Source organism: Tachypleus tridentatus, chromosome 13 (genome assembly GCF_004210375.1).
Source record: "Tachypleus tridentatus isolate NWPU-2018 chromosome 13, ASM421037v1, whole genome shotgun sequence".
NCBI lineage: Eukaryota > Metazoa > Arthropoda > Merostomata > Xiphosura > Limulidae > Tachypleus > Tachypleus tridentatus.
Window position 1 is genome coordinate 144,861,797 of NC_134837.1, and position 26,539 is coordinate 144,888,335.

A 26,539-nucleotide genomic window follows, 5' to 3' on the forward strand; every position below is an offset into this window, starting at 1 on the left:
GATGGTGGAAGTCTGTAAAACAGACAAGAGGAACAAGGCTGAGGTAGGCGACGTCAGGAGAAGAATAACAAGCAATTAGGAGAGCACTAAATCTTCCTCTAACCAGCAAGAGAAGAAAGACAAGAAAGGTCAGTGAAGGATTGAAAGAAATTGTAAAATTGTAGAAGACTTAGCAATGAATAAAGACGATTGAAGGAGGACAACATATGTGAAGGAAATACCTAGTATGTTTTGAATACTTGATACACTGAATATACCTAGTATTTTTTCAGTAGATTACATACTGTAAATACCTTGTATGTCTGAATACTTTATATAATGGGAATATCTAACATCTTATAATTACTTTATATATTGGGATATCTTTAGAGATGGGCATAGCACAGAGAGACCCTTGTGTAGTTTTGTGTTTAACTTCAAACAAATACATGTATTGGCAATACCTACAATGTTTTAATATATAATGGGAATACCCAACATGTTTTAATTACTTGATATGCTGGAAATACCTGGTATGTTTTCAATACTTCATATATTAGGATAACTAACGTGTTTTTTGTACGATTAAAATATTGTAAGAATGTTTTATTTTTTTCTTCATTGGGATTTTCCAACGAGCATAAATATCACGAGGCCGCAGGTGCGTTATAAGAGTGAAAATAAAATTCTTCTATTCGATCGAACGAGAGAGTTGTTGGTTAATGTTGCCTTTCTTTTAGTTTAGTATATGAAATAAGTGTAAATAGCCTTTGAGTAGTTTTGCGTGTAAGTCTGAAAAAAAAGCAAAAAGAAACACGAACATTGCGTTTTTGTTCTATTTTGTAACACATAATCTGTTATTTACAGAAAAATAAACAAAACGGAAACCTCTATAAAAAGAAGTGTACTCTTTATTATTTTTTGGAATGTAGAACTGTAAAAGGTAATATATCTAAACACAAGTCACTGTCGTAGCCTTGGTAACAGCTGAAACATACAGACAATAGTTTAAGCACAGCCTCATCGAGAAGGAAACTATCCAGGCCTTTCTTGACTTGTGTTAAAACACAACTCATAGATACAATTTTCCATGTTAGGCATTTGTGAGGAAAACAAAAAAACACGATATGATAAGAATGATATAATGACTTAGTTTTAATATTTCGTGTGATGTTTCTCTATCTCTCTCTTTTTTGTATATCACACGTTTATGTTTAAGATATTCTTTCGTATTAAGCCTTACGTTATTCTACTATTTGTCTGTCGAAAAGAATTTCTGGATAGCTGTGTGTGTTTTGCAACAACATGGAAAGGTAGTCACAGTTGAACCATTCAATCATGCTTGAGCAAACTTTTTACGATTTGCCATAAGTCGACAATTATTAGCACTGTTATGGGCGAGGAAATGTTTTAACGCTTGCTTTCAAAGTTGGTTGAGATAAACAGCAATTAAATGGGCTTTATTCGTATCTAAACGTTTCAGATTGTTGTGTCAAAATCGTAGCAACATGAAGAACACACAAAAATAACATAAAACGTTCTGTTTGCAGTCAGGCAATAACGTGTTCTTTACGAGAAAGCGTAAAAGTTTATTACTTTAAACAGTCTAACATTTGAGCAAAGTATGAAACCAATGCATATACAACGATTTTTTTTACTTGTTTTTCTATACACAACTTGTGCTTGTCCGGTTTACTTGATATAGCACTTCAACACTGTGTATTACTAAACTCCACAATATAATACACATTTAATTATTTTTATCTCATCATGTTGCCTTGAAGTTTTACTTCAAAAATTAACAGGAAAACAAGTCCTTTTGAAATTTTAGAAAAGATTACAAATGCTTTAGACGTTTACGGGTTATTTTTACATGGTATATTTACAAAACTATAGTATCGATTCTTCTACTTTTACCCACACAACTACAAACACCGTGTTGTCTTCATAAAATAACTTGTCTTTCTGCACCTTACTTCACTTAAAAATTTCTCAGGAGAGAAAACTTTTTTTCACATTTTTTTTTTAATAATTAGCGTAAAAAGAATTTTTCACGAAACTGTAAAGAATGTCCAGTATTCCCTTACACACTTATAGAAATTTCTAGGGTAAGTCCAATGTTTACTACATATCTTTAGAAATTTCTAGGGTAAGTCCAGTATTTCGTAACAAATCTTTAGAAACAAGTTACAATTATAACACTTCGAGTTCAAAAGTGACATCCACAACTCTAGACTTCAAGTTCCTTGCTGGATGTGCAGTGTGTCATTAAGCAATTAAAATCACATTACGCACAGTTTATGGGCAATATAATGCATTACTTATGCTTTATGTTGTCTTATTGTATATTACTCTAACACTTGACAGAACGAATTGTAGTTTTCAAATAACTTCCACAGTCTCAAAAAAATGTTGGGATCCGAAAAAAAAAAATCTTATCACTGAAAAATAAGTATTATAGGATTATTCTTAAAAATATTAGAAGGGCAAAATGTCCAATCGCACCACAAGTAGATCACTGACATTGAATGCGTGAGATTAGGCTTAGCAATGTGAACAAGGTTTGATAACAAGTTGCTATCTAGCGGTTTACTTATAAACGAAAAGCTATCGTATGATAATTGTTCTATTATCGATTATTTACGTTATCGTTAAGCCTGAATGACGAAATACCATGAATACCATTCACCAGGCAGAAAGCCAATGAAACTTTACATGGTTTACACGGCCTTAATGGCTGAATTAGCTCGCACTTTTCCTTTTCGAGTGGTTCCCGTACCCGCCGATCCACTTTTCAATATCTTGAGACAGTCCTGCTCACATAAGACGTTGCCGTTGACCATGTTATACCGGTCACCAGGGTTCAACTGATTATGACACTTGACACAAGCAAAACATTTCAGGTGGTAGACATTTCCTTGTGTCCTCATGACGAACTCATTGGCTGGAATAATTTGACCACAGGCACTGCAAGCTCCACTGCTTCCAAACATTCTAGAACAAATACAGACACATAGGATTAATACGCAGTTTTCAAGTATGTGTTACTTATTATGTAGGAGATAATATATTTTTCTTTTAAACTATTACAAACCCGTGTTCATTTGCCACCTTTACTCACAAAGGTATTACCTTATTTCAAACACATTATTCTATTACCTGTAATACAGTTAAAGACAAACTCTGACTTGAAGTAAGATGCTAAATAAAAAAAGGAAATATAATAACATAACTCTGCAATGGATATTTTCAAACCCTATCACGTAACCTATGATGTACGTTTTTAAACCAAGTAGTCGCAGATGCTAATCAACTACATTTGATAACACTGCACAACAATATTTTTTTAAAAAGTTTTGCTTCCTGAAAAGTTTTTGCTGATTGTGACAGGTACCTGGTGGGTATGCACAAATATAGTTTTGGTTTTGCTTCATCACGTAGGAACTCTGAGAAATAGACAATTAACTGTTTACCGGCAATAACGTATTTAATTGCGTTTATGTTTCTAATACGCTATTAAGTTCAACATAATTAAAAGTGTTTTGCTCCTGATTTTCGTTTGTATTCAATGTCCGGTGCATCACGTTGCAGTGTCCAACAGTAGTCAGCAAGCATTCCCTTTGCCCTGACATCGTTTTTCCATTGTAACAATGTCCTGGTGAAACTGAAGATTTCGATGAAACGGTACGTGATGGGCAAATTTGGATGTGATTTTCGTGATCAGCAGCCAAAAATCTATAAGGAACACCCAACAGTGTTCAAGAAGCAAAAACTTTGTTGTGCAGTGTAATTAGTATATTAACCTTAAATTGAACAATAATGAAATATAAATGTGTTTTACTGGTTTTTTACTAATAATGTTTTAGACAAATTACTTAAGTGTTCTAATATATTCACTGAAGCTGTTAAATAATTAACAGTACTCTTTGTTTATTATCTATATTGTTTACTATCTGCGCTAGCTGTCTCTGATTTAGGAGTGTAAGATTAGAGGGAAGGCAGCTAGTCATCACCACCCATCGCCAACTCTTGGGCTACTCTTTTACCAACGAATAGTGGAATCGACTGTTACATTGTAACGCCCCAGGGCTGAAAGTGCGAGTATGTTTGGTGTTACAGGGATTAGAACTCGCGACCCACAGATTACGAGTCGATTGCCTTAACCACCTTAACCATGGCGGACTTTGACAGTACCGAGTTAAGCGCGTTTAGAATCCTCAACACCATTTTATTTAGGCACATCCGTCAGCCAATTAAATTCCTTGTCACTATAACTTAATTCTTAGTTTTATTGTAACAAAGCTTGGATGCTGTATTAAAATACGTAATCTATCCAAGACACTGCCGTATTCCATACTAACGTCCACCGTGCTAAAACAGTCGTCGCACCCACCAAGGAAGAGAGGATTTAATAGAGAAGTACGACCAAACGCGTTTGATAAGTGAAGATAATGATTTCCGTTTTTAATATGTATATAAAAATCACTCACACATATATACATTAACTTGTTATAACTGAAAAATCAAGCCGAAATAAAAATAAATTAAACAAACAACGCTGCACTAATTGAAAAAATCCCAGGGTACAAACTGTAATGTGGAATTATAAAATGTACCCTAGGTTTAGAAGGTGATTGCGGAATAGGACCCACATTGCGGTGGGGATACATCGTCTATCAGTCTTAATCTCCGTTATAAGCATTATAACTTCTCAATTATTCAGATATTGTAAAATGTGTAATAAATTACAAAATTTAATCAGTAATGTTGAAACAATGATAAAAATTAATAGTTAATAGAATTAATAAAAAACTTTAAATAAAATTAGTAAACTATTCTGTAACAAATACAAGAATGTATTAAATAAATATAAAGATATAAAAATTAGAGAAATTAAAATTTCTAATAACAATTTTTGGTTATGAATAAGGTCATTTAACAACTTGGCACTACTTTATACGGATGTACACCTTGCTGCACATAAAGGTCTGTTTAGAGCATGGTAGTCACAGTAGACGTAATAAATGGCCCCGCATGGCCAGGTGGTTAAGGCACTTGACAGGTAATCCGAGGGTCGCGGGTTCGAATCCCCTTCACACAATACATGTTCGTCCTTTCAGCCGTGAGGACGTGATAATGTGACGGTCAATCCCACAATTCGTTTATAAAAGAGTAGACCTAGTGTTGGCGGTGAGTGGTGATGACTAGCTGCTTTCTCTCTAGCTTACAATGTTAAATTAGGGACAGCTATCTCTGATAGCCCTCGTGTAGCTATGTGCGAAAATAAAAAAAAACAAAGAAACTTAGGAAATGGGTGTTGGTTGGGAGCTATACTAGTTTGTTTAGATAACTGGATGGAACGTTTCATACAAGTATAATTCGTATTCTGTGGTATCAAGTAGTTCTTTTCTACCATATTGGAGGCTGGAATGCTAACTTCAAGAGGCAGGTTTTCAACTTAACTCAGCTCCAAGTGGTAGCACCTTATTTTCTTATTCTTATTTAGATTAATTTTTCTTCTTTACTTGGAGAGCAGTCATCTTCCACAACTGTGTGCAGGCAGTGAAGGGTGATATAGATGTGGAATGTTGTGGGCTTGAGCACCCTCATTTCGCTCTCATAGTTTTTATATGTATTGCTGCTCTTATTTCTTATACGAGACTGGTGAATGCAGGTTAAGACTGATAGACAGTGCATTCCCACCGCAATGTGGGTGCTACTTCCTCAGTCACCTCCAAAACCTAGGGTAGATTTTATAATCCTACCTTGTACTTTGTACTCTGGGATATATTCAATTAGTGCAGCGTTTCTTGTTTATTTTTGTTTCGGCTTGTTTTCTAAGTTATAACAAACTAATATAATTAGTTAGATGTTTGGATATTATGTTTTTAACGTAGTCTTTCCTCGTGATTTTGTTTACTTAACATTTTCAAAATGTATTAATTTTCATTAATATATATATATATATTTATTTAAATTTCAAACTTCTAAGGTATGCGAAGCTAATGCAATTATTTTGGAGTAGTAAAGTTCATCCAATTACTTCACATATTTACTTGAAGTTGCATGAACATGTTTTACGTGTAAGTGGTAATTTTTTTACAGAAATTGTTGATTTTGGGATGGGTAACATCGGACTTTTAGTTTGATTATTGTAAGTTTTATACACTGTAACCTCTATACCTAGTACCGGCTAACTGATGTGAAGTACTACCCAAGGAAAATGTATAGGCTATAGATTTATATATATATATACACACACACATTATATATAGTTCTATCACTTATATGTTTGTAATAAGTGATTAATATCACTTCATTCCTGCATCAAAACACTGTTGGGTCAAACGAAATCCTAGCTTCTCCTTTTCTAGTTTTTCTTTCATCTAACTGAAGTAATTTACATTTAGAAAAGAAGAAGGCATTTCACAACGACTATAACTGGTCCTCTTCATGTAAACATGTTCGCCCATCTGACTTAAATAACTTGGAACAAAATAACAACAAAACACACTCAAAAACTACTTCATGTAGAAGAGGTTACAGAGAGCAGATAATATCAACAGTGTCAGTCGCAGTGTTTATTATGTCAACTGTTTAGCTTTCTCTATGTTTGTTTATATTTTGTAACTTGAATAAACCTTGTTTCAGATCGTGTAAATAGTGCACGATAGTGTCCATTTATTATATTAATATCCACTTACGATATTACTGAGAAGTGAAACATCCTTGTCTTACTTAAGGGTTATTGTCGTTTCGTTGTTCTCCAAGTTCCATACAGGGTTATATAAGCCCACCGCAGATATCGAAACCCGATTTTCAACCGACTTACCGTTAAGCCATCTAGAGACAACTTGAAAAACATATGTACAAAGATGAATGATATTACAGTTATACTCACTTATAATTTTTTTTCAAAACAATCCGCGTTTCGTTTGAATTTCCTAAGTGAATTCAATGGATGCCCATATTTTGGCATTCATTCTACGTGTATATTTGTTATACGTATAATAAGTGTTTGTTTGTTAAGAATTTCGCGCAAAACTACACGAGGGCTATCTGCGCTAGCTGTCTGATTTAGAAGTGTAAGATTAGAGGGTAGGCAGCTTGTCATGACTACCCATACGCTAATTCTGGGGCTACTCTTTTACCAACGAACAGTGGGATTGACCGTATATTATAACGCCCCCACGGCTGAAAGGGCGAGCATGTTTGGTGCGACGGGGATTCGAACCCGCGACCCTCGGATTATGAGGGTCCCAGCGCCCTAATCACCTTGGCCATGGCAGGCCACTTATAATAACTGAAGAATCACATGTGGTTGTTATAAAGAGAACGATTATATTTCTTTTTTTTTTTTACAGTAAGACTGTGTAATGTGTAACTGGTTGCTCTAGGATTAACCTTGTATATGACTACTACGAAGACAGACAATTCTATATTTTGTTGCCCTATCCACACACAAGGTTTTGATAACGATGTCGACTTAATAGATATTCTTTATGAAGAATCTGAGATATTCAGAGGACTGCGGCTTACTCTCTTTCTTTCAGTTATTCTAGGATCGCATTTATCTCGCAGCAAGATGTCCTAACCAAATTGAAAACAAATTTGCCGCTGATGGTAACGAGAACGTACGTTCTGCATGGAAATGCGGGCATCACGTAGCGCTCAGTGACGAACGTGCGAAATTCATAGAACAAACTCAAAAGAATCAGACATCGTTCTCATGAGATTTGCCTAGAGAAGATGAACACGTTTAAACTTACAATGTACACGCCTATCAATTGTGATCTATATGCTACGTGTATATAGTTGGCCGTGGAAGCAAATGGTCCCTTGCCGAAATTCTGCTAGCTTATCGCGGCTTGCAGCGTGCTGAGACTTGGTACGAATCTGTTTTCATAAACGTCAATTACGCAATACAGCAGGAAGGTCGGACTGGGATCGAATACACGCCACACGCTGCTGAACCAATTGAAATAACGGCTTCACAACAGTCTCCTCTCGCTTCAAAAGTGCGGGTTCAGTCAATTCAATTTCTGCAGTTGATGCGAGAGAGAAGTGGATTATTTGCCAAGGAGTGCTTACTAGCTTACTAAGTTAGTGCAACATTGACCGGAGTTACTTATCGGATCCAGAAACATAGAGGATTCTGGTAAAAGAAGATACTAGCCAGATACTTGATCCTTAATACAGATTTCCAAACTCGAAAAGACAAGTCTTGCTTCTCTGTATTTCATTGTGTCAAAAGACTCGATATTTTTTGTAATGCTGGTGAAGCAAAAGGTGGGAAGCAGTTATATTCTAAGTTGTACATTATTTAATGTGGTATGAAAGCATGTATAAATGTTACAACTACCCCATGGTTTCTTTTCATAGAAGTTAGTTAATACCCACTGTAAACTTGACATTCAAGTACACGAACATAAGTTGTTTGTTTGTTTATTTTTGAATTTCGCGCAAAGCTACACGAGTTCTAATTCGGCAGTGTAAGACTACAGGAAAGGCAGCTAGTCACCACCACCTACCACCAACTCTTGGGCTACTCTTTTACCAACGAATAGTAAGATTGACTGTCACATTATAACGCCACCACAGCTGAAAGGGCGAGCATGTTTGGTGTGACGGGGATTCGGGATTGTGAGTCCAGCGCCATAGCCACCTGCCCATGTCTGGCTGACATAAATTTTGTTTGTTTCTAGCCAGAATCACCGATCCTTTCCGTTAACCTCCCGGTTCTGGGATATGCTTACTTGGTTGACGTGTAGAATAAATAGAATGAGAGACAGATACCTTGAGATTCCAAAGACCAAGCAAGCCTGCGAACCCCACCTCACAGAAAGACACACAAACACGCATGGCCTATTATGTAACTTTCTGCTAAGAACAACATATATACTTTATAAATGAAGAAAAATGCGCGATCGCACGTATGTAACGCAATACGGAGTTTTAAACATTGTTGAAACTTTCCCTCAGAATCAGACGTTTGTTCTTAATGCTAACAGACGTAAATAACTGTAGTGTGTGCTATAGTCGTTACCATACGCAACCTCTTGTTGATTTTACTTCTGGATCTTAAATGAACTGTTTATGCCAGTGTTTCTATACACAAAAACTAACGTGCTAGTTAACTATAAAATGTTCTACTCTCTTATTTTAACACTCCTACGAAAAGTGGGGCCTAATAGGCCCCAGAGCAACTTGAAAGGTTATTAATATTAGGCTAATAATTTTGTATTTAAATGAAATTGCCATTTAAATCCATTAATGAATGGATTAACGAGATTCCCACTGTCCCTATCTACTATCTAGCGAAACCACAGCCAGGGGAACGGGCTTGGAGAAATCAGGACTAGAAACGTCTTTTCGTAGGAGTGTTAAAAACCTAGGTTTAGTGATTTTTTAATTGGTTTCTATTCATTGAAGCATTGAAAAATAATTAAGCCTAATATAGAACAATATCGTGTAGTCTAAAGCTGTATCCCAATACCCTCGAAACAGCAACAATAGCAACATCTAAAATTTAAGAGATTCTGCATAAACTGAAAGCCTGATGTAAAAAATAAATAAAGGTGAACTTCTATTAACCCACAGAAAACACACGTAGTCTACCTTTCTAGGTCCGGATCATCTGAACCAAAACTTTACACCTATGTTATTGTTTTCCCAGTCGCCAGATCTAACTATGAACTTGGAAAAAAAACTAGAAATAATAAAATGAAACATAGAAGAGCGTTATTGGTTTGTTTCTGATATTCGCACTAGGCTATACAAGGGCTGTCTGCAGTTACTGTCGGTAAATTTGATTTTTAGCTACTGTAATTGACTAGTGATATTTTACCATCGTTTTTCCAATGCAGCCGTGGCGTGAAAATGCGAGTAGCATTTTCTATTTTGCAACAACGGGACGAGAACTTTGAATCATAGAGTTTATAATATGGCACGCAAAGAACTAACTATGCCACAACCAGTCTGTAAGAGAGTTCATTATGTACGATGTTTCACTAGCAGATTACAAAAGAGGAATTACGCTATGAACATTGATTAAAGTCTGTTAAACATTTGCCACCGATGCTACCTGTAACTCGTTCTTCTATTACCAATACCTAAATATATATCAAATCACTTAATTCATAAACATAAGAGTTCCCCAAGATAGGCTTCTTGGATCTTTAATTAATAATTTCAGAAAATATATAAAGTAACTTTATTTAAAGACCTAAATTACATACTTTATTATCGATGCTATTTATGTTTATTATCTCTCTTAAATAGCTGTCATCCATTTTTATAAATATCGTAAGTAATATGAGGGTTACAATGGAAAACCTTTACATGACCCTTATGTTTTGACGGGACTTTCATGTCGAATGATCATAATGTTAATAAAGACATCTGCTTATTTTCTTTCCGCATGTTTCATCCATGAATTTCAGCTGAAAAAGGCAGTTCAATTAGATTCGTTACTAGTTAAGCCTAGGTTCATTGAACTTCTTAAGTATCAACAGTATGGATGGATTTCAGCCAGAAAGAAGCCCAATTTATTTACTTAAGGAAGTTTGAAGAGGTTAACTGCTGATCTGACCAACTTTGTAATTTGTTCCACAGCTTCAACCTAATTGATCAGACTTGTGCTAGAAGTAACGTGGTGAATAATCAAAACCAAGCATCTGGAACGACAGATCTAGACTCTTAAATAGAGATAGAAACAAAACACTGTAACAACTAAAATGAGATGTCTAAAAAACAGTGACTAGAACGTACTGGTTAAAAAATCAAGATATCAGAGAACTGGGAGCAGCCCTCATTCACCATCAGATCTATGTACAACAGATGAGATGGTTTAGACGTTTAACGAAAGCACTCTTCCAATAATAACATCACAGACGTAAAATTTTACGATCAATGAGGTGATGGTTTAGACATCTAATGAGACAGCCAGCGGAAACACCACACACAGATAGTACAGCCATCAAGATCAACGAAAGAAACTAAACAATCGAATTGGTGTCATTAAAGACATCAACAGACCAATCAACTGTACCGAGCCACTAAGCGACCAAGAAAAAGTATTCACAGATGTATAAAAAAAAAGCATCACAAAAACAAAGAATATTCCATATTCGCAGGCCTTATTGACTTGATTCGTCTTCTACTGTTTATCACCTACACCTTTTGTTACGTGTCTATTCATTTTGCTTTGCCAATAGAAACATGTGCTCATTAGCCTTAAAACGTGCTTTCGCTTTAGTACATCCTGGATATGAGGCTGTTATTTTCAAAGCGAAGAGCACATACAACAAGAGCTTAAAGTACTTAGAATAGAAATATATGACTGATTTAGTTTACAATCCAATTCTAGCAATGTACCTTAAATGTGAGTTTATACAATTTCAAACACATTAAAAAAAACAGCTAGTTATTCCACAAGTTGGGCAGTAACAACGATGCAACACAAAATACCATAAAACATAATGTTTGTTTTTTTTAATTTCGCATAAAGCTATACGAGCGCTATCTGCGCTAGCCGTCCCTAATTTAGTAGTGTAAGACTAGAGGAAAGGCAACTAGTCATCACCAACCACCGCCAACTCTTGGGCTACTCTTTTGTTAACAAATAGTGGATTGACTGTCACATTATAACATCCTCATGGCTGAAAAGGCGAGTATGTTTGGTGTGACGGGGATTCGAAACCGCAACCCTCAAATTACGAGTCGAGTGCCTTAACTACCTGGCCATGCCGAGCCCATAATATGTTACACATATGATTTAACTGAAATGAAACGTGGTGAGTGTGGTTCATAGTACATTTTATTAGCTTACAATTAAAATTTAATTGTAAATAAGTGGTGAGTATTTGAAGTATGTGTGTGTGTATTATTTTCTTATATCAAAGCCACATCAGGCTATCTTTTGTGTCCACGAAAGGGAAACGAACCCATCCGAAGACTTACTGCTGTCTCAGCGGGGGACGACAGTATTTAGAATTCACAAAACATTGTAATAAAAGATGTTTATTTTGGGGGGAAGCGAAGTTGGAGAGGTAAATATAATTATTTTCGAGAACTTTGATATTTAGAAAATTTTTTTTTATTATATACATGCTGTATTATTTTAAGTTTGTGTGGAATTAACCACAAAGCTACACAATGGGTTATCTATGCTCTGCCCACCACGAGTATCGAAACCCGGTTTTTAGCGGTGTGGTCCGCAGACATACTGCTGTGCCACCGGGGTGCTGCTGTATTATAATGGACGTTGTTAAGATATACCGGAATCCTAGACGATTCGTTGAACGAAGGGTACAAGAACATATAAAAACACTCCGAAAATATAATTTTTTTGCATGTTTTTCAATATGTAGAGGTTATAGACCTTAACCTCTAACTTGGTGAACGCGGAATCCCTTTCATAACACCAAGAACAGGCAAAACATCCCGTGTACTGTGATCTCGCCGTTCCAGTGATATTAAGGAACGTTCTGATTCTTCAGTTTCATTGACCTTAAAGAATGCTTTAATTCTTTAGTTTCAGTGCCATTAAGAGGTGCTTTGATTGTTCGGTTTCAATGACCTTAGGGAACGTTTTGATTCTTCAGTATAAAATCTAAACATCGCAGTGTAATGATTTTGTTCTTGTTGTTAAGCGTAAAACTATGCTTTTTAACTAGTACAAGGATATAACTTTTGAATTTAAACATTATAATGGGACAGTCCCAATCGATGGGACAGTGAACAGATAGTTCTTAAATCAAATAATTATTACATTTTTGTGTTGGTAAGAAGTATTCAACAGAGGTCGCCAAACTTGTTTCTCGCCTACAAGCACCAAAGTTTGTGTTTTCCTTATAGCAAAGCCAAAACGGGCTATCTGCTGAGCCCACTGAGGGGCATCGAACCTCTAATTCTACCGTTGTTAATCCGTAGACTTACCGCTGTACCAGCGGAGGACTAGCACTAAAGAGCAGCTAAGAATATAAGAAAATAATGCCTTACATTCTAATAAGCAAATCTTCATCGAGCGACATCAGAGCGAGTTTCAGTTGTTTCAACAAGACACGGAGAGTCAGGAACAAGCACGCAACTCTCCGATGAGACTATTTTAGTAAATGTGTGTGTGTGTTTTATTATAATAAAGCCACATTGAGCTATCTGCCCAGTCCACCGAGGGGAATCGAACCCCTGATTTTAGCGTTTTAAATCCGTAGATTTACGGCTGTACCAGCGGAGGACTTTTAGTAAATCGTCATAACATAATAATAATATGTATACAACTAAAACTGGGGATTTCAACCAGTGGGATAGCACTATATACAAAGGTGGAGCAAATGAGCATATCAGGGACTTTAAGGCTTGGATAAAACTGTCAGTACTTTTCAACATTTGATCAAACGGAAGATGGTCAGTTGGGAACACCCGCCACAACAAGGTCGTTTAGCTCTTTCAACAGAACAACTGGACTTACTGCCACTTTTATAAAACAGCTCACAGCTTAAAAAGGTCAGATTCAATGACATGGCAATTCAAGCTCTGCGCCTTTCGCTCCACAGCCCGACACACTAACTGATAGGCCACGTCCAACCAAATGTTAAAAAAATGAATTACGTAAAAAAAAATTAAAATCATGCTGCTTGTAATACATTTTAATGCGATGTTCCTTTGAGTTGGTAATTCATGTTTTCTCTACGACTTAACTGAAGTCTGTACGCTTTTCATTTACTTGCTTCATAAAAAACAAAACAAATTGTCTTCTGAGTTTTATGTTAAGAGAGTAGAACAAGGTGAGAACATAAAAACGTAATGAGTTTTAATCACTGAAACAACGTTGCCACAAGTTTCTAGATAAACATGCTTATTACACAAACACATATATTTATACTTAGGTATACATTATAACATCTGCTTCGATGTCTATCATACCAAAAGAGCTTACATGTTAATAATGTACATACACTTCAGTGGGTGAACCAGCTGTCAGACTGAACGTATTTTCCCTATCAGTCCTTTTCCCTAGGAATTATGACGCCCATCGTAATTAATATTTGATGCCTGCTAACATTCACGGAATAAGAATTTCCTTTTTAATTACTTGTGCTCTGCTTCTACCCCGTATTTTTCATAAATGACTCATTTTATTAGCTTTCAATTTGTTTTACGCACTAAGCAAGAACGTGGGTTCACATATATAGCCCCGGGCTTGCCGCCTTATGAAATACTTCAACTCTCTTTTCTTCTTCTGTTGTTTTTTTTAACACTTTCCACAGCTGTCGGTTTATACGCTTGAAGTCCATGTTTAATTTAGAATTGTTGTAAGTCATTGAAGTGTACAAGCGAAGCACATTGTTGGAACATTTAAAGAAATAACAAAACTGTTACGTGTAACATAAACTGTTTCCTCTCAAACTGTATCTTAGCAGTTACCAAGCAAATTGGGCGACTAATCGCATTGTTAAACTGGATTTAAAATTTTCTTTTTCAACAGCCTGGCTTGGCGTTCCACTTTGTCTTTTACAAAAGTTACACATATCGTACAATTTGATGAACCTCATGTTTGAATATAATGCTTGGGACTCAAAAGAAGCTAAAATACTGCAGTAGATATCGAGCATCAAAATTTAAATACGTTCACTGTTGGTATCAATCATATCTTTTGATCTACCATCAAGTGCATCTCACACGAGGGGAAGGACGAATAAAAATGTTTTCAATTACAGCGATTAAAGCTGCATTTCAAAACACAAAAGATGTGCTACATTACTCTAGATAATTTGTGTGTTTAGAATGCATTAAACTCCAACTACAAGAAGAGGGGAATTACACAAAATTTTCAGTCGGAAATAAAACAAGTTCGTCAACACAAATAATGTGGAAAGTAGATAATCATGGTAAACAGGAGCTTCCTTTCCTGTATGGTTGAGAAACATTCAACCAGAACAAGATATGACGATCAAAGACCTATCTTCACTTGATTCTGTATAAATAACAATTTCTCAGAACCTTACATCACCGAACTGGTCTCATTAACACAAAGGAGAGGCCCGGCATGGCCAGGTGGTAAAGGAACTCGACTCGTAATCCGAGAGTCACGGGTTCGAGTCCCCGTCACACCAAACATGCTCGCCCTTTCAGCCGTGGGGACGTTATAAGGTGACAGTCAATTCCATTATTCATTGGTAAAAGAGTAGCTCAAGAGTTTAGTGGGTGGTGATGACTAGCTGCCTTCCCTCTAGTCTTACACTGCTAAATTACGGACGGATAGCGCAGATAGCCCTCGAGTAGCTTTGCGCGAAATTAAAACAAACCAAACCACAAAGGAGAAACTGGTGTCCTCAATAAATTTATCTTCATTCACACATGTACAACCCGCCTGAGGCAAATGGTAGTTTAATGTTCATTTGTTTTATTTTAATTGTTTGTTGGTGTTTCACGAATTCATTGGGTCAACATTTGGTTCACAGTTTAATGTTAAGTTGTAAGGCATAGTCTGCCCTAGTACAATGAGGTCAAAATCAACTTTTCAGTACCTCTGTGTTATTTATCTTAAATCAGATTCAACGTTTTCAACATAGTTGTATTATATCTATTATCACAATTGTATATATAGTACATAGTAAGTGTACAGAAATAGTTTCGGAACTAAAACTAATTAGTACCCTAAAACTATGAGCAGAATTCAGTAGTACGTCCTTACACGATTTTTTGCAAATGCACTTAACATATTACCCCAGAATTACCAATAGGGTTCGGTCCGGACTCCATTTGTATTTTAAATAATTTTTTTCTCAATTATTTAGGCACGAACTCGTTTGTGGGTCCAAATCCGTTGGTTACAATTTACAAGATATCTAACAATGTACGAGAACCACAAAAAATTTGAAGAACAGTTAATTCATTAATATTTCAGTTAGTTCCACTAACTGCAGAGAAAAATCAACTCTTTCGACCAACTGTTTTTGGTAAGCTTTTTTTTTTTTTTTTTTTTTTATAAAAATAGAGCGTTATAAAAGTCAAAAACACTGAGTTAGTTGTTTATGATACACTAGCTGATTACCCGTGATGCCAGTGAATTAGATCCGCGTGTGACGTATTCATGATGTGAAATCTGCACCCTAAGAATGGAGACAAATATAGTTCTCCGTAACAAGAAACAGAAGAGAAACTGGAAATTCGTGACCCCAATTGCCAATCAACATTCACACAGGACAAAACTTTCACGAAGCTGGGGGTTGCACATCGCGTAATAAAAAAGTTTTTTCCAGTATCATATAAGCAAAAGTTCGATTATAGTATGATTATTAAGTCAGTGGTTTCCAAACTCTAAGTCTGAGGCTCTCTTGATTTGAATAAAAACATTGAAGCTTCTAGAACCGATAACTTTGGCATTGTGATTGAAAAACAGTCTTAGTAAAAAACAATAGGATCTCCTTTCGAAATACTGTATAATTTAACAAATTCAACATAACCGTTCTCGGCTTATTGTTTATTTAGAATTAAAATTAATTCAGTATCTTTGTTTAAGACCCGTTTGTTTGCGTCACGACCCACAGTTTGAGAAAAAATTCCATTAGACGACCCTCACTGGTATTGAACAAGTAAAGAATCAATGCCAGTAACGTGACTGTTAAAACTTACCTTCTGGGTCTCACTTCAAAGAGTGGTTGTTACTCTGATATAATGTTGTTGTTTTTTTTCAGTTTTCAGTTCTTGATAGTTACTAGAGCAAAACCTTGATTAATAAATAAAAACGTTGAAAGGAAGAAATATCTAACAAATAGCTTTCAGTTTTAATAGTAGTAGGTAGAAAGTTACAACAGTGGTTTTCAACTGTTGGTCTGCATGGATGTTTAAAAATATAGCTGCTAGTATATTGTTTTATAATGTAATATAAAAGTCATCTAAAAAGTCAAAATTGCGAGAAGAGGCCCTGCGAGATTTTTGAATAGTAATTATCTCGTCCCGAGTTGAAAACAAGCTCAGAACCACTGACTTATAACGCTGTGTTTCTCGATTTCAAAATTCAATTGTCTTGCTTTCTTTGCACATTCTGAAAATCCTGCATCATCTGACCTCACATAGCAATGTTCGCACTACACATATGAAAACGGAAATGTTATTTTCTTCGCTGATGTAAGAGCTAGAAAACAGTTGGAGGTCGTCCGTCATTATCATTACAGCTGAAAAACTTGCTGTAAACCAGGTAACTTATACATCAGCAATACTACAATCAACCATTAAACCTAATTTTCAAAAGGTGACTGATTCTGCACAAAAACGGTTCGTTAGCATTAATTATGAAGAGAATAACAGAAGGCGTATTGTTACAAAAAGCAGAGGTGTATAACTTCTCTGGGTGTATTATTGTAGTTTTATTTATTGCTGTTGTAACTGTCACTTTAATGTATTTGTTTTGTTCATATCAAAACTATTAGGGCTCTTTGAGTCTATCTCAAATTTTAAAATGCCGGCCAGAAGAAAGGTCAGCAACACCTAGCAACAACTCTTGGTTTATTCTTCACCAATGAATAGTGGGATTGACCATAACTTTATAACGCTTCCCCAGTTGGAAAAGCGAAAATGCTGGCTGAGGGATTTCAATTCCTTGAACGAGTCAAGAGCTCAAGTCACAAGTGCTATAGACAAATTTTAGTTTTCTAACTAAATGAACATCGCATGCAGAAACGTTCTAGCACATGTGTGTTTGTAGCTACATGTGCTATAACGTAAACTTAAGAGATAGCCAAAGTAAACGTCATAACAATTTTCATATTCTAGAGAACGACCAGTATATGCTGACGCATCTTGTAACAGTCATTTTGTCTTTGTTTTGTTCATTTCATTTTGAATTTTAAAATGCCGACCAGAAGAAAGACACCAACTCTTGATTTATTATTTACCAACGAATTGTGGGATTGACCGTCAATTTATAACGTCTGCACGGCTGAAAGGGCGAGCATGTTTGGTGTGACGGGGATTCAAACCCGAGACCCTCAGATTGCGAGTCGAACGCCATAACCACTTGGCCATGCCGGGCCTGGATAAGGTGGAAGGCTAATTGTATTTAGAGTTTTCATGAATAACCACATAACGACGACCTGAGCATAGCTGTCTGTAATTTTGATCTTACAGACTAGAAGAAAAATAGTTACATAGCATCACCCGCCCTCAACTCTCGGGATATTCCTATCTGACCGTCACCCGGTGACACAGCGGTATTTCTACGAACTTACAAATCGTTAGAAATCGAGTTTCGACACCAGTGGTGGAAAAAGTACAGATAGTCCACTGTGCTTAATTATAAATGAAAAACAAACCTATCTGACCGAATTAGTCTTCACTTTTATGGCCCATTCACAGCACCGTAGTACAGAAATGGGACGTGAACAATGAGCTCACGTGTTTACAATCTGGTCACACCAACTAAGAAGACATGCACGCAAAATCAAATTGTGTTTTTTTCACACTTTTTGTTTGGCTGCGGTTGGTTTGTGTTTATTTGAACTTCTCAATTATCGTAACTCAGTCCAAGTGACAAAAGTTCTTCAAAGCCCTATAAATTTAGTACAAAGTTAAAACGAGTACGTGTAAAAACAATGTATTTTATAAATGTAAAAAAGTGCAGATGCCCCCACCGTTTGAATATCCCATCAGAGATATTTGATTTAGACAAACTGGTGGTGGTTTGGGGGAGTAGATTTATTTTACGAGGTTGTAGTTGATGTGCGAGAAAGTGAGAGACTGATAAGAGGTCTAGAGGTCGTGCCCGGAAGACGAGTGAAGAGGCAAGCCAGCTAGAGTCCGACGAGAAGAACATCAACAAAGACAAGACATTTCTAGAAAATGAGCCCGAACTGGGCTGTATTAACACCCGTACATGTGCCCAGATGAAGTGCAGACTTATGTTGAGATGTTAATACTTGAAAGATGCTAGCAAAAACAACAGACGTATATGGTAAGACATATAAGTTACTATTTGTTAGTAATAGTGCACGCAGTTGTCTTCGTGTGTGGAATTATATGTCGAAATATATTTTCTCCAGGTGTATGTATGTGTGTAAATCTGAATGTTGTTCGACATACTGTGGAGGTGTGTGCTGTAAAAGACAGTATACTAGACTAGACATACAATTTTGGAGTTTTTGTAATTTAGTGGACTAGAATTCCTTCATGCTATAACTGATCATAGAACTGTAGTCCATTATCAGTCCAATAAAAGTTTCGTAAACATGAAGTATAGCTTGCGACTTGCAACCAAGTATAGGATATCTTACGTTTTTTGAGACGAGCTACTCTTGCTTGAAGATTTCTGTAAATTTCTTTGTGTGTGAATGCCCTATGACTTTGTGGCAAAGTACCATGGCTAGGAACTTGACTGAGAGAGACAGAGTGACATGGAGTGGTATATTTTTAATTTTGCATTCTTAATTTTTTGAATTTTTAGTTGAGGCCTCTATGGAATATTATCACTTGAGTCTTGTTTGAGTTTAGGTTGATTCTCCATTTGTTGCACCGGGTTGCCAATTCTACTAGTTAACTTGTGAAGTTTGGAAGCTGCCTGTATAGGATCAATGGAAGTGCTCTACGTAACAATGTCGTTCGCGTGTGTGAGTAGTGCAACAGGTTGCAAGACATCGTTAACAAAGAATGCGTACAAAAGAGGAACGAGGACTGAACCTTGCGGAACACCGACGTTGATGGCTATTGTAACTTAGAATTTGTTAAAACCATTTAAGGTTGTTTCTCTTAACCTCAGTAAGTGATCTGAGGTTTGTCTGTTCTTTCTACCAGCATTCTGAATCTGAGAGAGGGTGTTGTTTGATGCTAATAACCAGAGTAATCCCGTTGTTACGATTTTTTAAAATTAGTTTTGATATCATACTATAATGGTACTCTTGCTTATATGAAATTGGTATGGAAGCTCATTAGGTCCATGCAGAAATACACACAAATTTTCAATTTTACATGTTGCTGTTTCTATGAGTGATTTTGCGGGTTTTTTCTTACAACTATTCCCCTATTGATGGATCTTCACCAAATTTGGCATGAAGGTTTGTGGGTTCACGAGGAGATACATGCAAATTTACGGTTTCACATTATGTGGTTTGCTGTTTTTAAGGGCTTTTTGGTTGGCTTGTTTTTTGTTTTGTTTTTTTTAAATTACATATAAAGGAAACAACTTTTCATATCCTAAGATAACCAGTCATTAATCACGAATTTACATAACTTCCGTGCAGGCTACAGATACCTCAGCTAGAACAGTTAAAGAGACTAACTGGGCGAAAGTCATTAAGGAACTTGGATTTTTTGTCCTTTCTCAGAGATTAGGGTGATAATTGCAGATTTATATGCTTTAACGAGGTCACCTGAGATTAGCGATAGGTTGTAAATATATTTTTAATGTTCTAAGAGTTCAGGGAAGGCAGCCCGGCATGGACAGGTGGTTAAGACACTCGACTCGTAATCCGAGGGTCGCGAGTTCGAATCCCCGACACACTAAACATGCTCGCCCTTTCAGCCGTGGGAGCGTTATAATGGGACGGTCGATCCCACTATTTGTTGGTAAAAGAGTAGCCCAAGCATTGGTGGTGGGTGATGATGACTAGCTATCTTCTCTCTAGTCCTACACTGCTAAATTAGGGACGGCTAGCACAGATAGCCCTCGTGTAGCTTTGTGCGAAATCCAAAAACCAACAAACAAACAATCAGGGAAGACACGTTTTAGTATAACACTGAGGATTTTGTCTTAAACCTGGTACGCACTTATTTCCATTTTCTAAGGTGTATTTTAATTTCTTTTGTGGTAATAGGTGTATAAATGTCGTTCGGGGATGGTCGTATGGAAACGTAAGAAAAACATTATGATTGTTTGGGACGATACTGTTGATTTTACTGTAGGAGATTTGGTCAAATTTGTCGTCGTTAGGGGTCATGAAGGTTTCCTAAAAATATCCAGAAAAACTGTGCTTTTTGTGCGTCCGTGGAATCAAAAATATTTTCATAACTGAATGAACCAAAGCCGTTGCTTTCTTTCATATGTTTTTGAATGTTTTCCAGGAAACAGATAGATTAGTTTTACGCTCGAGTAATATCTTGTAAAATGTTCCGTTTTTCGTATCATTGTTGTCTGGTGATTTTTTCCATGTTGTTTTTTGTTTTATCGATTAGAGTTTTAAGAGGTAATTCCTTGGTTGCTATGAATTGTGTAAGGAGTCTGCATCTAATTAGAATTACGTTATTTATTTCGAGAGTTAACGCCCAGTAATTGAGTGATAGAGTACGTGTTTTTGTTGGTACAATGTTGTGAGTCGGTTTGGTTGAGACTGATGTCAAGTAAATTTGGCGCCGGCATGATCAGTCAGGTGGTTAGGGTGCTCGACGCGTAATCTAAGGGTCGCTGGTTCGAATTCCCCGTCACACCAAGCATGCTCGCCATTTCAGCCTTAGGGGCGTTATAATGTGAGGGTCATCCCTACTATTCGTTGATAATAGAGTAGCCCAAGAGTTGATGGTGGATGGTGATGACTAACTCCCTTCCCTCTAGTCTTACATTGCTAAATTACGGATGGCTAGCGCAGACAGCCCTTGAGTAGCTCTGCGCTAAATTAAAAAAAACAAATAAAATCTATCTGACATTTTTTTTCTAAATAGAGCAGTGTGCTATTTTATATATTGTTGTGTGATATAGCCATCTTCACTTTGTCCATACTTACATCACTAAAATCCGAGATTTGATCCCCAGTAGTGGACAGAGTGCAGGTAGTCTACTGCATATCTTTGTACACAGCAACAACAGAATTGCAGAGATGCCAACTATTTCAAATGACTGAGCGTAATGATTGTATACAAAGCCCTTTATCATTTGCGGCTACTAGGCCTGACCAATGTCTCTAAGCTGTTTATTATTATATTATTATTATAACTGTTATTATTTATTACTGCTATAGATTGCTCATTTATCACTGTGTTTTGTGTATGTAATAAATAAATTTAAAAATATTCTTTTGAAATTCTTTTTCATATTCTGAATTCTTACTCATAAATGTCGTTATCTGCATCGTTTTTGTCTTCGCCTCAGCCTTTTGTTGGTGAGATGCCAATTTTGTATGTCTGGAACAATCGTTTACCCGCCATGCGCCACAGAAAAATCGATGTGACAAACTGTACAAAACGCATTAGTCACTGACTTTTGATGCAATGACCGGATAATTTGCACTATACTCTTTCCTAAGTTTTTGATTCACAGTTTTAGATTTGCCAGAAACAAGACAATCTGGTGAACGAGGCCTCTTTTTTGTCCATCTTGTGAACGAGGCCTCTTTTTTTCCATCTTGTGAACGAGGCCTCTTTTTTTTCCATCTTGTGAACGATCGCATTGGTGTTTCTATGATATTTTGTCAGAGCAAATAAAATGATGAGTACATGTGGTGGTTCCCTGAGACGAGCTTTAAACACATTCGAGTGAACGATGCTATAAGCTCTTGAGTGCAATGTTTATCAGAGTGCCTTATTCTAATCATGTGTCTTCATTGAAAACAGCTTGTAGGATCTATGATAATAATAAGTTAAGTTAAAATAAATACAGAAAGTCAACATAAACATATATAAATAATATGCTAAAGTGATAAGAGGTTAAACACATTTCTTACTGAATTAAATATACAGTTTACAACATATATACCCCCCCCACATATACACACATGTATTCAGAAGTCAATTGATTGGCAGATCAGAAACGTATCAAAAGATAATTGTTAATGGTACGTTTTCTTGTGTATGATAAACGAGCTTCAAGAATGAAAAATAAGCTTCATGTAAAATTAAACATTTCTTCAATGACTTTATGTAGATTTCTTGCATGGGCGTGGCCCAGTGGTTATCTTGATGGTTTGTGAATCCAATAGTTCACATTCTGAGTCTCGTTGCTGTAATAAAATAGCGTTTCGAACAGTTTAGGGACATAGGTGCGTTACAAAAGTAACAGCTTAACCCCATTATTCAATTACAATACCCGAGGACCCCATAATTTGTGTATAATTGAGTCACTTATGAAACATGCCTAAATTTCAAAACTAACAAGTGTGCACTATAAATACTTATGCCTAATATGTAAAGGTTCATTTTGATCATTATTCGTTAAGTGTTTATAAATTTAGTCAAATTCTTCTGTTTCATTTACGTAATAATATTCTTTATCCCGTTTCATAGTTTCACATTTTTTTTTCAAAAATATATAATCAATTGGCAATCCTTTAATTGTACACCAAACGTCACGTAGACTGGTTAACAGGTCCAATATTTATTAAACACTATTGCTAAGAAACAGTATGGATATCAAAGTATGGTGTTCAAATTATTAAAAAAAAAAACGAAAGAAAAAGTCATTGTGTATCCTGAAAGTTATTCCCTAAATGCTCGCCCTTTCAGTCGTGGGGGCGTTATAATGTGACGGCCAATCCCACTATTCTTTGGTAAAAGAGTAGCCCAAGTGTTGGCGGTGGGTGGTGATGACTAGCTGCCTTCCCTCTAGTATTACACTGCTAAATTAGGGACGGCTAGTGTAGATAGCCTTTGAGTAGTTTTGCGCGAAATTCAAAACAAACCAAACCTAAAAGCTGACTCTTCCCACTCTACCCATCTAGTAATTGCCCCTTTCCCTCATGTTTAACGAGTATAACATTCAACTCATCACATTTATCATTTTCCTGAACTGGTTATTTATTTTAAGCTCACAGAACAGTACTTTTCAACGTGCTTCTACGCCTACGTAATTATTATGTAACTAAAAATACAGATTCTTATAGAAAAACATTTTCAAACGTCGTGATAACCAATTGTCTCTATATCCTTCAGAGAAAGACCCTAGCCCGTAAAAGACCCTTAAGTGACAGCCATACCATTCTTACCGCAACCAAACAAACTACCTTATCTCCTAGACGGGTCCTTTGAGTTATGGCCAGCTGTTGTTATAACTACCAGAAGAAAGACATTATTCCTATCAGTTCCTTGAACTACATCCAAGAGTTATTACAGCACAACAACCAGTCGAATTACCTTAAATCTAGAAGTCCTTTGAGTTATAGCCAGCTGTTTGTTACAACTACCAGAAGAATAATGTTATTTCTACCAGTCCCTTGAACTAGTTCCAACAGTTATTACAGCACAGCAACCAGTCACATTTCCTTATATCTAGAAGCATCTTGAGTGACATCCAGTGGTTTCTACGTCCACTAGACAAGAGACTTTATCTCCACGAGTCCTTTGATTAATGGCCATACCGTTTTTTGTTTTGTTTTTACAGAAACCAGACGAATTATCTTATAATATCTACAAGTCCCTTGAGTCATATCCAATGGTTCTTATAGCAACTAGACTATCGACCTTCTCTCTACGAGTATCTTGAGCAATAGCCAATGGGTCTTACAGCAACTAGATGAAGGACCTTATCTCTACGTGTCCCTTGAGTGATAGCCATACAACTCTTATAAAAACTAAACGAATGACCGTCTCTACCAATCTCTTGATACATAAATCATGTATATAGTCCTTAAACAGATATCAGTAAAAATTCTGTAAACATAGAGTTTTGAATTATGTGGCCAGTTGTGCTTCAAGGAGACGCTACCTATTAACGACAATATGTATTACAAATGAAACTGTTCAGGCACTCCAGTTCTGTAACATCTCAAACTAGTGTCACTAATGTGGTACGTAGCTTGTTTGTTTTTTATAATTCTTTACCTAAAATTCTATTGGACATGCTGCAGTGAGTCGTCTAGTGTGTGGTTCAGTAGAGAACTGTTCTCGAAATACATACCTTATGAAGTCATAAGTACATTTTGAAATTGACAAAGTCTCCAACTGAAACACTGAAATGTCCTTTCTTTACTTTCTAAAGAGGAATGTGGAACCTCAATCTTTACCTCCGGACCTCTGTTAGAAAACTCACGCACCATAGAGTGTGCGCACAACAAGTTGACAACCACGGGAATAGAGTACGTGATATCCTAAAAGCTTTTACTGCAGTAAAAGTAACTTCACTGAAAAGTAAGTCGATGGTGCTGTTTCACACGTTGCTAGCAAAACTGTTGAAATAACATAATGTTTTGAGCAGTGAGCCATGAATTTCAATATCTGCTTACTTTATAAGACATAATAAATTTGTTTTTAGCTATTGTGTAAAGCATGCACTATTTTAGTTTAATGATGCACAAAGAGTACTGATCTCAAATACTGTGAGATCAGAACAGAAACTTCTTTTAGGAAGGGGAAAACACTGGTATTTTTACTTATGAATGAAAAATTAAAATAATTAACAAAGCACTGAAAAATTTAATATCTCAGTACTTCCAAAATTAACTTCAAACGTGGACACACCCACACCCACATATATTACGATCTAACAAAACTTAATTCCTGCAACAAATGCAGTACAAGTGCGATATAATGCAGTATTTAATTATCTTACTTGTTGCCATATTTGCCAGGTGGATTTGCTTAATCTTTCAAACATGCGATAAAAAGATAATTAGATATTCAACACTACATAACAACCTAATTATCAAAAAGTTGGCATGACCATTTATATTTCTTCGTGTTTTTTGTCGTTCTTTTAATGTTTCGCCTAAAAATACACAAACCTAAATCCAACTCATGTCTAGACGATCCGAGATGCGGTACTGAACTTCATTTTCAATGATGCCAGTGGATGAGAATGGTGACAAGGTGTCTATCAAGGTTAGCTCCCCACATGGTACCCTTTATACATCAGGGTAGAACAATTAGGGTAAAGTGTCTTGCTCAAAGACAGGTCTCGAACAATTTTCTAGCTCGCACTCTTCCAACTAAGCAGTAACAACTGGGCCTCGCTGTCCCCTATTTCCCCATAGCCGTTCTGCTTTTATGTTACAATGGGAAGTAAACTAGGGATGTGCGAATTAACAGTTCAGGCACGATAACCACTAGGATACACCTGACCTTGACATGTACCTAACTTTTATTCTTCACACACGAAGTAGGTCGGCTTGGTTTGTTTGTTTTGAATTTCGCGCAAAGCTACACGAGAGCTATCTGCGCTAGCCGTCCCTAATTTAGCAGTGTAAGACTAGAGGGAAGGAAGCTAGTCATCACCACCCACCGCTAACTCTTGGGCTACTCTTTTACCAATGAATAGTGGGATTGGTCGTCACATTTTATCGCTCCCACGGCTGAAAGGGCGAGCATGTTTGATGTGAAGGGGATTTGAACCCGCAACCCTCGGATTACGAGTCGAGTGCCTTAACCACCTAGCTATGCCAGGCCCAAGAAGGTCGGTCTATAGTTCATTTGTCAATTAGTTTACTACATTCGAGTGGTCTTAAATGTTGATAACAGACCAGAGGTTTTAATCGTATCGTTTACTTTTGCTCAGTTTTGTGTGATAGTTTCACACAGCAAGAAAGTAAAATATAGTTTGTTAAAATTACTACCAACTACAGGCTTGCTTTCCGTGGTTTCAAATTACTCAAAATGTTACTCTACACCTATCTCAACGACTACGCGTAAACTACAACCAGCTCTG

General features: G+C 36.4%; 1 protein-coding gene across 1 annotated transcript in view; it reads right to left on the reverse strand.

Annotated features, from left to right (window-relative positions):
* Positions 1–872: 872 nt before the first annotated feature.
* LOC143237755 (LIM domain transcription factor LMO4-like) overlaps positions 873–26,539 on the reverse strand; it is a 92,319-nt gene continuing 66,652 nt past the window's right edge. Inside the window, exon 3 of the mRNA XM_076477316.1 lies at positions 873–2,973. Coding sequence (XP_076333431.1) covers positions 2,700–2,973 — 274 coding nt within the window. The 3' untranslated portion in view covers positions 873–2,699. The remainder of the gene's footprint in view (positions 2,974–26,539) is intronic.